Source organism: Simochromis diagramma, unplaced genomic scaffold (assembly GCF_900408965.1).
Source record: "Simochromis diagramma unplaced genomic scaffold, fSimDia1.1 OVJJ01000343.1, whole genome shotgun sequence".
Classification (NCBI taxonomy): domain Eukaryota; kingdom Metazoa; phylum Chordata; class Actinopteri; order Cichliformes; family Cichlidae; genus Simochromis; species Simochromis diagramma.
Window position 1 is genome coordinate 15,772,441 of NW_024386831.1, and position 14,267 is coordinate 15,786,707.

Sequence of the window (14,267 nt, forward strand, 5' to 3'; positions counted from 1 at the left end):
TGCGGTAGTCATGAAATGATGCTGCTGTTTAAAAATGATTCAGTTTTAGTCAAATGATCGCTACACACTGTAAAATATGAACGTGTATTTATAAAACACCTGTGTTTCCTTGTTCGGTCTCTTTTAACGTATCAAAGGGGAAAAAAACTGCCGTTGTTTTCCAGTCACATGACAGCGTAGCGGTGTAGCAGTGTAACGTAATTTTAAAACTGGCACATCTTCAGTCACTTTATTACTTTGAATAGCACAGTTGAAATGAAAGAAGACTCATATCATGTTCCTATAATCATTAAAATAAATGCGCCCATATAAACAGTTAAATATTGCCTGTGATAAAACAATAAGTAGCAGATAGCAGGGTAATTTGCCATCTAATGAGTGAGAGTATCTCTGTGGACAATCTTAATGAACATATGGTCATAAAAGTATCTGAAAGTTGGAAATGTTTCTACACCGAGATAAACAGCTGCTTCATATTATTCTGGCTTAAGTGAAAAATGGGGAGGAATGACGAGAATTACTACGTTAATCATTCCAGATATAATTTATGTTTGATTAATTTAATACAGATGATGGGCATTTCTAATACATAATATATTATTATTCCTTGAGATCCAAAACCCACCATAAAGTGAGAGAGGTGTCTTGTTTCAGAAAAAAAAAGTGTGTGTGTGTGTGTGTGTATGAAATATTATAGCTTTAGAAATGTGATATATCTTTGAAAGTTCATTATTTTTAAAATAAAAATGTATAAACGTGCTAAAGATATAATATGAAGTAATATCACACGCACTCTTTGTTATGTATGGATGCATATACCAATCTATATATTATATATTCATACTGTATTATATATTTGCAAGTTGAAAACAAATCAAGTAATAAAAAATGTTACGAGTCTAAATGTGTTTATTTGCTCACATATACCATACGCATCACTGTAAAATCTCAGTGGGGTTTTAGAAAAATATAATGGGCAAAGAAATGTACCATTTAATTCTTCAGTATTAAATAAATGAATTCAAGTCTTATTGCAGTGTCATTTGAAGTCCAGTACAGCGCTTGTACTTCATGGCAGGCACGGCTACACCATGAAAACAGTAAAGTCTTGAAATAGTTGTGGCTTCTTCCCATCAGTCTCTGCTTCTACTGTCACTTGTCTGCTTCATTCTTATGAGAGAAATGCAAGTAGAGGTGGCTGTTCATTTGGTCTGGAGGAACCACAGCATTGCAGAAAGCACATTCAGGAGTGCTGCTCTGAGGTGTCTCCAGCTCTGTCCCCACAGCAGCTGCATCACACAGATCCGGTATCCAGACAGACTGCAGAGCAGGATGAATCAAAGGGAACAAATGTATTATTTATGCTCTAAACTGTCCTTACAGTCACTCTACGCAGCCTACTACTAAAGTAGGCTGGACCACTTGGCCTCAAAATTGCGGTATCTGTTGCTTTAAAGAACACATGTCCCCTGTTAACCCAATAGTTAGAACAAATACTAGGCAGAAAAGTAAAGGCAAAATGCTATTCTCAAGTGTTTAATTAACTTACTATTTATGAATACTGTGTTCAAACTATCCAAATAGTCATACCTATTATTAATGCCTGTGTTGGTGTAATCCAGCGACTGAATCATATAATGAAAACTGGACCAACTTGCAGCCGTTAATGCACGTCATTCACTTTTTTTTACCCTATTAGGCATTTAGACACATCAGCAATAAAATCCCACTTAACCATCGTACTTGTTTCAAATCACATTCAGACACTGTAATGTGCTTCCATCTGGCTCACACTTTCCAGCAAAGATGCCAAATATAACTAGAGCATCCATGCTTAAGTAAAAAAAGAATCAGCACACATTACACAGTAATACGTTTCAAGTTTAGCCAAGGGGATATTTTTGGACTTCACACTGTTTCACTCCTCCATTAGTAAAGACCAATCAGAAACTGATAATTTGCTACTAGTTTTCTCAGACCTTCTCCTGTGATTCTCACCTGCTGGGGTCCCCGCACGCTCTCCTGGGAGAGTGTAGATGATGTTGTGTGGGAGGGGGAGTTAGGGTAGACAAAAGGCACGGACTCCTTCTCTGTCAGTGTGGAGGAGACATTACTGAGAGGTCGCGGGACAGCCATGGGTAGACCAATCTGTCTATCCGGAGCACTGTTCAGGAAGTCATATTCACTGTCCGCAGAGGGCGGGAATTTGACGCTCAGTTTGGTGAGAGATTCTACCAAGTCCTTGTCTTCCTGGCTGGCGCCACGGGATGCCAGAGAGGTAGACATGGGAGAGATATCCACTGTCCTTAGAGCTGAGGAAAAGGGTCCCTCTGAATCTGCGGTACGGTCTGTGCATTGGATGGGCATGGAGAACCGCTGATCTGTTGAGAAGGCAGAAAAATAAAGATTATTATTTGTTTCCGAGTCAACTCGCGGACATAGATGTGGTTTAAGGACATTTGAAATTGGCAACGATTTCACAAGTTACACACATTTTAAAAAATGCCTAGTTTGTTTTTGCATTCCCATTTCCAAGTTGGCCTTTCAGTACTTAGAGGTATATGTTTACTATAACCACATTTTTTTTTTTTTATGTAGCATTATGTAGAACTGGCATTAAGCATTTTGTCAGTGGAATTATTAAATGTGTTTATCCACCTTTTTTCAGAGGTGGCCAGCTAAGGTTCGTAGGGCAATCAGGCATTCATGTACAGTCCGTGTCATGGTGTCGCTATCCAATTAAACAACAAGACAAAAAGCTAGTAAACTCGTAAGCTGTTATAAACTACACAAGCCTATTTAAATTAAACACGCTTTTTATGTGACCAATTAGAGAAAACAATTGCTTTCAGATTCAGACACTGAAAAACAGAAGGTAATAGTCAGTAAATATTAATATTACCATTTGATGCATCACTTCCTCCATGGAATCTTTTTAAGTAATCTTTTTGTCTTTTGGTTAAAGACCGGATCTGTCGAAATTTCCCTTCAATGGCTTCAAATGCTTCCCGCATTTCCTGACTGACAAACAGATAAAGCAGGAGTAAGGAACAAAAGAAAATCCATTCTTTTACCATAATGTTCATGGCTTTAAAAAAAGATTGACACATACTAGTCAACGCTGCTGTTGATTGGCATATTAGGAGCAACGGCAACAGAGCCCATATTCTCCTGAAAAAGACACATTAAATTTATAGTGATCATTTACAGCAATTACACAAGGGAATATTGTTCATAAATCTGCAGCTTTATTTAAACATCACACATTTATATTTCCTAGTGAAAAATAATAATAACTGTAAAACTCAAGCTGCTGAACTGTGCAGCGATATTATCCTCTAGCACCATCTGGTGAAGTAAAAGTGGATACACTGAGTGAGGATAGCAACAGAGAGTAGATACTATTACAGTAGCAAAGCAGGCCTGAATGCCTGAACGACAGGAAAACAAATAATCATAACTATGTAAAATTACTAAAACATCATTTTGATAGGGTTTATAGAATATCACTTAGCTTTCTTTAAAGTACATGTAAACTTGACACATAAACACTGTCACACAACTAGAGTGACAAATCTGAATAAGCAATAGTTTAAGCTTTACAGTTAATACTGTATTCACTGAGTACTAGCACAAAGTGTCCTTTTAACATCCCTTTACCTTAACACACATGCAACATAGTAAAGCAGAAGTACCATCAACTTCTACATATGCGAGAGGAAGCCGTATGCGATCACATTTCTGATTTCCTAACGGGAAAGCTGTTTTGGAAATACAATATTGTAGTTTTCATAAAGCCTAAATGCAGAAAGAGCATGTTATAACTATAAACATACCGGGTACTGTAATTTCCTATAAGTGCTGGCCCCGTCAAGAAGATGACTACATGGCTCGCATTTCATTTCTCCTGAAAATGAAAACAATGAAAATGACCAGTTTATAAAAGAGGAAATTCAAATGAATTCTCAATATAGTCTGATAGTCCATCGCTTTGTTTACATCTCAATCCACAGAATTGAAAGCAATGTGTAAAGTAAATCCCTACTCGGTACACCAGCTGGGGGAAAAAAGCAGTGAAACTAACACATCAATAACAAACTAACACATCACTAACCTGATGGTTGCCTTGTTGCTGACAACTTTGCTTCAAGTTCTGAAATCAGTTGCTGTTGATCTTCTATCTGCTTTTGAAGGTCTCGAGTATATTGCTCATAATACTCAGTCTGTAAAATGGAGGTACTGTTATTTGTCTAGAACCAGCATATCCACTGTGGTCTAAACACTGTGTTGTAGTTTCATATCTGGAATCAGCCTAACTAATAATAATGCTATTCTATATATGCCATTTAATAACATAATTAGAATAAACATTATTTGTTTGGAAAGCTAGCAATGTAATTTGCTCTGGGACGTGTTGTGGTATATTGTTAATTCTTGGTCCATTCTGCACAAAGTTTTTAAAAAGTTGCTCTTCATCATTACCACTTTCTGCAGCTCCTTTTTAGCAATGTCCTTTTCAATGGAGACCTGACGATAAGCTTCAAATGCTTTATTGAGCTGGTCTCCGATGTTCCTTTCCATGCCTTGTGCTCCACAATCATCACTGACACAGCACACATGAGCCCTACGAGTGAAACTACAAAATGTTGTAAAACATGCCAACAAAAGGAAAAACACTCTCAAAAGACCCCGTGAACACTATTAGACCGGTTACAAAACTAAAAAGATTTCCTTTTTTATCCCCATCCCTCCATTTTTATAACATTTTTACAAACAACTGTCAACTAGTCTTCGTGCACTTTAAAAATATTTTTTGAAAAAGTCAAGAAATCCTTAACGTGCTGCCAAATTGTTTTGGCTGCTTTAAATGAGCTACTGATCCAAATGACAAAACCATGCCAAAACTGAGTAAACAATCTTCAAAATATTTGCTTATTACCAATGAATGTTGGCAGGTCTGGTAGAATTAAAAATTCCCTTCATATTTCAACCATTAAAGCCTTGTTCTAGTTCTGTAAGGAATTATAAGAGCTGAAGATGAAGATCAAGTATTGTAAAGTAATGACAAATAAAGTTACTCAGTGCATGTGTAATATATGAGTATAACACTGGTGAAACAGACACTCCTTCTTGTTAGTACTGATCATCAGACAGCATTAAGCAATTCTGGGACGACTGCACTTCTGTCAGAAAGCTTAAGTGATGCCTATCATTATCTTAACTCCTGACAGCAGTCTCATAAAGAGCCGCTCAATTACGGAACAGCCTTCCTAATAAATGCCATAGTAACGCAGTACCTGTGAGCGATACTACACTCCAACAGCTCCTGGAAAAGTAGCAGCCTGTAGCCACAGACTCAGTAAGCAAAAGGAGAGTAACGCTAATGTTGAAGCCTACCGGGACACAGCCGTGGGTCATTTTAAAAGAGTCGCTCAAAATCTTCTTTAAACAGTTCCGTATTCTTTAAAGTGTAAGTGTCTGACAAGCCGTAGCTTCAGCCGGCGTCGGATAAAGCGACTGAGCGAGAAGTCCTGAGATGAGTTTACCTCGCTGCCAGTGCGAGTGTCCTCTTACCTTCATTCGAGTAACTGTTGAAGTCGAATTTATTGTTTTGACACTACCGCAGCGTCGTCGCCTAATCTTGAGATGCAAAGTTACCAAGCGCTGGAGAGGATATGGCAATGTATGTTTTACATAGCCTAGTTGAGTTGGGAACTTCCCTCGGGGAATCCCCTCATACTGTAGACTTCCGCCTTTACTCGATTTTAGCCAATCAGCGCGGAGCTCACGGGAGAGCTGGGTGGTTAGCTGGTTGAGGGTTCTTCCAGCCTACGCGTCTGCAAACCGACTGTTGTGCATGTGAAAACTGTGCCCAAACTCGAGTTAAGTTGTGCTCATTTTGCTTTTCATATATATATATATATATATATATATATATATATATATATATATATATATATATATATATATATATATATATATATATATATATATATATATATATAACTGAATATTACTGAATATTCAACAGGTTCTGTCAAATGAACTGAGCCTGTTTTGTTTTGTTTTTAAGTCTATAACTAGAACAAAGTTCTGAAGGGACTGCTTGCAACGAATACTGATGGGCCTCTATTGTAAGCTTCCATTTTCTTTATAGGCTACAGTATCAAATGACACTGTAAGCAGGATATGGATTAAATAAAACATTTAGAGACCCCAGTCCTTTAATAAATGAGTACATAATTGATTCAGTAAACTGGGAAGCAGTGGGTTTAGGGTTTGGTTGACCTCTGGGAATCCTGAGCAGTTGCCTGCTCGGCCTGCTTAGTTGGTTATTCTGGCCTTCATGCAATGCATGTGTGTACCACTTCAAACTACAGGCTGTTTCAAAATGCACTGCATAAAACTGAGAAGGAAATGAGACATTGCAACAACAACAACAACAACAACAACAACAGCAACAAAAATGCACATTATAATAGTCCTGGAGTACTACCTGGGTTTAAACAATGTTCAAGCAGCAGTGCTTGTGAAAAAATACATAAACTGGATGTGCTATGAGATATGTAAAGACCTTCTGATCCTTCACCAGGCCCAAAATTAATGCATGCTGGTTATTTTCTAATTAAATTACTGTGTAATGTGATGCAAAATTATAGCAAAATCATTAACACATTGTTGAGCCTTGGATAAGAGTTATTCAATCAGGAGTCAAGCTCATTGCTATTTTAATAGTCACTAAAACTATCAAATTCAATTCAATATGTATATATGACATATTTTCAAGTAGGTTCTCAGCAAAATATGACTGTAGCTATACTATTTATAGTACTTCCTGCTGTCTTAAAGTCCCTCCTGTTTGAAAAAAGTACATCCTATAACATTTCCTATTGTTTTGTGTAAACTGCATATGACTGCAGTGGCATATTTTTGGAGTAAAAGTTCTGACCTACATTACTTCTAGCCTTGACAAAACGCCCCCAGGCTGGCCAAAGGAAAGTGAAGCCAAACAAATACAAGAACAACCAGTAGATGGCAGCTGAGAGTGAATTACTGAGATGACGCTCTTAATTTCTTACTCTGACATTAATATAAAGTAAGTGAAAATTCTCGGGAGATGAAAGTTCAGTATATTTTGTAACCCAGTGAAGCTGTATACGTACAGTTTTTCTTCTATACCAATGGATACAAGTCCGTAAACTGTCCGCCGGGAGCACCAAGGCATTTCTCGTTGTTCTGATTATCGCCGTGGCCCACAGTGAACAATTCATTTAAGCAGCGATACTATGAAAAAAAAAAAAACACAGCAATTTAGTTAGCAGGGCTCTCAGAAGTCACGCACTCGTCGCCTACAAACTATATATGCCTGTGATGCGCAGGTACTCTCCCCAAAGACGCACACAGACACGGGAACGCAGCCTTCCTCTGTCAAACGAAAGGTGAAGCAGGGAAAGAGAGAGAATAAATAAGATAAATACATGTGCCAGTGAAGTCGGATAGTTTTTTTGTTTGTTTGCTTGTTTTTTTCTGTTTGTTTTTTGATTTTTAATGAGTTAATATATAGATAAGGCTAATTGTGTTGTCTATCTGGCCTGGTCCATTTGTGTGCTTTGAGTTTTTGTATTGTTATCGTTTGGAAGGAACACCTATAACGTTACCTTGAAAACTGGTTCAGAACAGGCAGATTTTGTTTCCTTTTCCAATAGTGATACTAATAATAATAATAGTAGTAGTAATAATCTCTTTTTAAAATAGTAAACAGGTTTGTTGTCACTACTGAAGATAACCATGATATTTACACATAAAATATCATGATAATAGCACACATGAGGTCTTAAAAATTGTACAATTTTTATTTCCTTTTAGTTTTCATAAAGTGAAGGATGACTCTCTTCATCTTGCCTTACTTGTATTTTGGGTGTATTTCATTGGCCAAAGTGATAGAAAACATAGCCGGTCATTTTTTTTAATTATTTACTTATTTCATTTTATTTTATTTATTTATTCATTTATTTATTTGTTTGTTTGTTTTGGGGTGGGGGGGGTTCTGATATAATTTTAGCCAATAAAGCTAAGCAGTCTGTTGTTAGTTGAACAGTGTGGTTTGGGCTGGAGTCAGTTCTCAGGTTGACCTTTTTTGAATCTACTGAAGTATCTCTTCAGATATTTTATCTTAGCTCTCTCAAGTTTTGCCATAGGTCTAACTGTTTTACTCAAAAGTTATATGTTATTTGACAAAGGGAGGCATATCTTGTCCTAAATGAGCCGTCAAAGTTTTCTCCATCTTGGTCTGTAATGTCTACAAATGACAAAGCAGGGTGACTGTATGAGCATGTCTGCGTATGAACTGGTGGAGACCTCCACGTGACCTGTCCATCACAGCTGGGGTTCCAGTGAATGGACTCCTGACTCATCCAAAAGGTCATTTCCCCGTGACCTTCTCTGACCCTCACTGACATTCCAACCTCCACCTTTGCTCCTGCTGAGTTGCCTTACAGACCCAGACGGCCACAAACAACCTCAATTCATAGCACCAACTTCCTCTAAGAAAACATCATGTCTTTTTGGTTTTCACGTATTTTTTTTCATGGTTGCATTGAACTCATAGTAATCTGACATAACCCTAGTCTTGTGGTTCTGGTAAAGAAAATTTTCACTGAGACTGTGGTATACTGATAAGCAGTGTAGCTACAACGAAATACTGAAAAAAAGCATATGACTCATTTCATTGACCACACAATCATTCACCTCAAGTACCATTTTCTCTTTCTGTTCAGGCCTCAATTCACTCTTTGTTCATAATTCCCGTTGAGGAAATTGTATTACTTGATTGGCTGCTCAGGACATGATACCAAAAACATCACAAAATGAAATTAAGTAAGAAGCATTTGTACTCTTCATGACCTGTCTGGGGGTGAAAGTAAACCACGCTTAAAGTGAGAAAACTGTAGACGCCGGTTCGTGAGCAGTCAGTTCTCTTTCACATTGCAATTTGCTCTCTTTGCTTCTCTGTTCCTCCAAAGTACTGAATGCACATTCTTCCCTCTCCCTTGTGTGTCCCATAAATCATAATTGCCTCTAAAGGAGCTTCACTGTGCATTACTGATGGCTAGGATGAAAGGCGTGTGCACCATAATTTATTTCAAATTTCACAGGAAGAATTTCCGTCAACAAGATATGCATTTCCTGGATGGTGAGACCACAGTATTTGCACGTACTTCACTAACCCCACAGCTACTGATGGAAAAGTTTTAAAAGAAGTAAAAGAGGAAAACGCTAGTGTTGCTACCTTCATATCTGTAATCCATTTTAATTGCATGCAGCTATTTAATACAGACATACAATGCATGTTCTTCCTAAGGCTATTTTTACCTAATACCCTGACCTCAGCACTTACACTGTGGTGTCAGTGGTGAAGAGTAACCTCATAAATTTTAGCAGAAATGATCTCCGGGGAAATGTTTTGTCCTTCTCCACCATCACTAGGGTATATAGATTTTTCTGCCCTTTGTCCAAAATAGGATGATGGTATGTGTGCTTCAATGAATTATAAATGACCTCAGCGAGCAGGATTAGTAGACTGTTGTCTACCCAGTGCTATGTTGTATCAAATGATGTAATCCCCTAGCATTACATTACCCAAGCAGACAATCCCATTGTCCTTAGTAATGTGCCATTTTTGCAAAGGATAAAGAGCTTGCTGTTAAAGGGAGTCTTGTTCTAAATACAGATCACACGGGAGCCTGGCTTAACAGTAAATCTTGAGCCAGTGAAGGGTCCATCCGTGTTTCCTCCATGTCCAGCAAAATAAACAATCTGCTGTAGGTCTGCAGAAACTTGAGACCAGACTGAGGGCAGAGCCAAGTACTCTGGCATGCAGGAGGTTGGGAAAAGGGGGGTGGGGAGAAACACACAGATCAGATTTCAGAAGTCTGAGAAGAGGTGAAGAGAATAAAAAAAAACCTGTCTTTCAAGAAAACCACAACATTAAAATAACAATAATAATAACAATGATGAAACTCTGCAGGCAGTACTCTTCTAACTCCAGGTGGATCCTTGCTATTTAACATGACAATGCAAGCTGAAAATATGAGATGTCCTAAACGTCCTGGACTAACCTAGGAATGTGATCTAATTTATGTAAAATCACAGTACAGTACTTATTTCTGCACACACTGTGGTCCATAGAACAGAGCAAAACTCTTGAGCAAATAAGGAAATGACAGGTGGCTCGAGACCTTTTGCACAGTATAGTATAGAAGGCATTGGCACCATGCAGAAATGCTGCAACAATACTTTCCTGTATGCTGATAGAATTTCCTGATTGATAGTGAGAGGAAGTTCTCTCCTTGTTCCTGTATACTTCAGAGCAAGACCGCAAAGCTCTCATTGAACAAAATGCAGTTTGCATTATGGGCAAGTCCCGCCATCCCTGAATATTTTCATTTTAGAGACTTTACCAACTTTAAATATCACTCAATCTGTTAGATCTGGAGTTTTGTTTTACTTTGGATGATAGATTTTGACACCACTGTGGTAAACCCAAACAATTATCATATTTTACTTTTATCTATTACTTTTACCTTTTTATTTAACTTTATCCTAAAATAAGTGATCCTGAACAGTCAAGACGAGCCAATAACTTATTGTTGGCTGTGCTCAGACATGTGCATTGATTTCTAATTTGTCAGGTTGAGATAAAGCAATCTGGAAACCCACAATCAATAGTCACGTGGAAAGGAAGAGTCACTTTGGTTTGTGAGAGGGAGCTGTGAATGATATTGATGCAGTGGGAATATTTGAATAACTTTCTTCATGGGAAAACATTCTCAAATTTCTGGGATTTCTGGTCACAGTATTTGGTTGCATGTACTGTATTTTTTCAAAGGATTTTTTTTGGCTCTGATGAGGCATGTGGAACATCCCTGAAAACTATCTGCATGAATTCAAAAAGCTGGGTTTTGATGTTACAGCTGTGATATAAATATAGCATGTCCTTTCATATCATCTTCAAAGGCACAAATCGGTATGATTCATTTTCAGAAGTGAAAACATTAAAGAAACCGAGTGAATATTAAGAATCCTGGTGGGAAGCATACAGCTTGTAGCATAAAATAGTACAAAGAGTCAGTGTGCATGGAGCAAAACTAAATAAATGAAAGGGTATATGAGGTTAGAATGGCTAGGAAAGTCCCTTGTTGACCTGTGGGCATCTCGGCTCACATAAAGAGCCCTCTAGTGCTCCTCATTACTCAGGCTCATGAAAATTTTATCAGAGACTTAGATTCCAGATGGATATCTACGAGCAAGAGGAAACACAGCATGTATTCACTCTGCTAGTTATCATATTATGAAAGCTGTGAAAATCATGCTTTTAGGTGTATTTGTACATCCTCAAACACATGGATGGCTGGTAGGACTGGTATCTGAGATCACCAGAGTGTTTAATAAAACAAAGAACAATGAGTGTGTAAAGAGTGAAAAGGCTATGGTGACATGCAATTGATGTGCAAAATAATCTCTTACTGTGATCTTGATAGAACTGCACCTGCCATCTGTATCCAAGTCTTTGAATTTCCCAAAATTTCATTTGTTGCTTCTCATTTTTTATTGTTACATAATTATTGTAAATGTCTCTTATACTCCACCAGCCTAAATTTTAATTATCAAACTTTAATGTCAAGGTGAATGCATGAGGTGGAACCGCAGACAATAGTATTATGCAAAGACTGAACAGCACCACACAATGTTTACAATATAGTTTTGAGAGTTGCCTGGCAGCAGAATGCACACAATGGAGCAGCCCAATGGTTATATGAGTATCAGGCATGAAAGAACTTCCTTTTGCACGCTTACTACTGCAGGACATTTGACATTAACAAAATGAAGGTCAAACTCCACGATTTAACCTCGCTTGCAGTTACTTCCTCTTAGAAATTTTTAAGCATTAAGAAAAGCTTCGCATATATATGGAAATGTGGCAGACGTGAACACACAAACCCTTTACCCTTTCTTTAGGAGGCATGTATTTATAATTCTATCTTTATGATGCTTTTACATCACTTCATTGTGGCTTCTAAGGAAAAGGTCACACCAGAAAAAAATTCAACTAAACTATAATTTATTTGCAAACGCTATCATTTTTATGCTATCATTTTTAAGTTATCATGACCTATTAGTACTTTAGATTTAACACTGAATATTTCCCTGAGAAATAGTTGCAGTGACTTTTTTTTTTTTCAATTCTGGATTCTTGATTCATCAATTGCATTGCCATGCATTGTACGTGCAATAAATGTTAAACAACTGTGTCCTTAATCTGTCTCTTTCATACATAAACAGATATGTTCTATGACAACTAAAGGATCACCTAACCAAAGGACCTGACAAATAATGGCACTGCTGCAAACTGTGTAATAATCCAAGTCCTTTATAATGCTGTAAGTCAAACACAGATATGTACCATATGGTGAGGGTCGCTGAGGAGTGGGGAAGACATTTCAAACATCTTAATGTATGATCTACTGAACCATAATGTATGATGTCATTCTTAGCCACTAAAAAGGATCATCCTCAATTTTTCATTACCAAGCGGGTGACTCAGTCATTTTGGGATAACTGATAGGAGTTGCCAGGAATGCCACCCCTGCCAGCACCTGAATTAAAGACAAACACACATAGGCATTGTCAGCTTTTCTTTCTTTTTTTTTCCTGTGGCTAATTTATAGCCAAGAGTCAGGGGAAATGACTCTGTTGCTACCAAAGAGAGTTTGTGCACCCCCACCTCAACCCAAGCCATGCATCCAGGCAGGAAGGTACAGAGCTGTTACTAACAGCTTCCTGGAGCTGCTAAAACTCCATGCAACCCTGATTTGTGCAGTGCCACTTGTCAGGAGTCTAACGCCGAGGGGGAAGTGAGGACAAACGTGTCTCTGGCTTTCACAGGTCGAGTTGTGAGGCTGTAATTATTGTTAGAATTTGTGAGGGCAAAACACTTTTTCTTATATCCCCCTTGTTTGCTGGTACAGACTGTTTTCATGAGTTCATGAGGGAAGAGCGAGAACAAGTAGCCAAGTAGCACAATGTCCTAAAATAACCTCACTCTCTTATTTCCCTTGGAAATACCCAGAGTGAGTGTGAGTGTGTGTCTCTGCGTGTGTATGAGAGAGAGAAAGAGTCAGAGAGAGAGAGTTTGAGCTTGTCTATCTGTGCGTATAAAGGTTTGTATGTGATCTTTTAATCTTTGCTTGTATGCAAGTTTGAGCCTGTTTGAGTGAATCTGCATGTGCAGTCTAGACTGCACCATGGCTAATGGTGTGACATGCACTCTGGGCAACTGTTACCCTACCCCAGCCGTCTTTAACTGATAGATTGGTATAAATAAATTCAGAATAGTTTTCTTATAAATATGGAGTTGAAGATACAGAGTTAATTTAGTTTTGTTTTTTTTTGTTTTGTTTTGTTTTTTTAGTTCTACTCACACGGAGGAAGCTGCATTAACCTTTCCTTTCACCTTTTCATAAAAAGTGGTAATTCAGTTGACTCTCTGTCCACCCCACCCCCCTCCAGTGTCCTGAGTAGACTGCTGAATCAGACCTCTCTCTCTGGTTCTTTTACTGCTGAACCATTGACTTCTGTTGGCCTGGCGAGCCTCTCTACATTACTAGTGACCTTTGGTTGGTCTCATTAAGGAATATTTACCGCACATTACATTTATCAATATAGATGCCTTCATTAAAAGGACAGTGATATCATGGATTCAGGATCGCTTCAGTGACTTCAGGCCCTGGGGACCTTTTTCAATATACTCCACCACAGTATGTCTCTCGTTTTTGCAAATTTGCATTTTGATGAGATACTGGTAAAGAATACCATGCGCACCTAATACAAAACAGCTGCTAGCCTAACCCAACTGAAATCCAGACCATGAAAGAAAGCTGTTTAAGCAGCCTATAAAGGCATATCTGTACAACGGCTGTAGCATAACACTTTCTCCCAAAAGCATTGTGTTTTCCAATCAGAAGCTGGTGACAGTTAGGTGGATTGATTTGATTTTATACCAAAGCCTGCCCTTCTTACCTCAAAGAAGGGCAGGCTTCTTGTTTTCTATTTTTGTTTTGATTAGTACCTTTTAAAAATACACAGTTTTGGCGTTCCACAGGATCTGTGTGAAAATACCCAATTCCACCTATGCAGTTTTAATAAATGGAACTATTTATTCACCTAATGTGTACAATTAGTCTTAAATTAAAGTACAAACTAAAGGA

The 14,267-nt window shown here is 38.0% G+C and overlaps 1 protein-coding gene across 3 annotated transcripts; it reads right to left on the minus strand.

The window, feature by feature from the left end:
• Positions 1-891: 891 nt before the first annotated feature.
• Positions 892-5,772, minus strand: tank (TRAF family member-associated NFKB activator). 3 transcript variants are annotated; one of them, XM_040028214.1, is made up of 8 exons: positions 5,575-5,772; positions 4,483-4,636; positions 4,115-4,223; positions 3,837-3,907; positions 3,113-3,171; positions 2,903-3,021; positions 1,999-2,381; positions 892-1,320 (listed from the first exon to the last, which is right to left on the minus strand). In XM_040028214.1, the coding sequence occupies exons 2-8, from the start codon at positions 4,579-4,581 to the stop codon at positions 1,153-1,155; spliced, it is 1,008 nt and encodes a 335-aa protein (XP_039884148.1). In that variant the 5' UTR covers positions 4,582-4,636; positions 5,575-5,772; the 3' UTR covers positions 892-1,152. The 3 variants fall into 3 exon arrangements, with proteins under 3 accessions (XP_039884148.1, XP_039884149.1, XP_039884147.1); XM_040028215.1 differs by having other exon boundaries at positions 4,483-4,624; positions 5,398-5,772; XM_040028213.1 differs by having other exon boundaries at positions 4,483-4,624; positions 5,575-5,771.
• Between the last annotated feature and the right edge of the window lie 8,495 nt (positions 5,773-14,267).

What these genes read in the sequence shown, in the direction of transcription:
- tank (XM_040028214.1), bottom strand. Translation starts at nt 4,581, where the DNA reads ATGGAAAGGAACATCGGAGACCAGCTCAATAAAGCATTTGAAGCTTAT. An exon ending in AGCAACAAGGCAACCATCAG is followed by an intron (nt 3,908 to 4,114) that starts GTTAGTGATGTG and finishes TTTCATTTTCAG; the next exon opens with GAGAAATGAAATGCGAGCCA. An exon ending in ATAGGAAATTACAGTACCCG is followed by an intron (nt 3,172 to 3,836) that starts GTATGTTTATAG and finishes TGTCTTTTTCAG; the next exon opens with GAGAATATGGGCTCTGTTGC.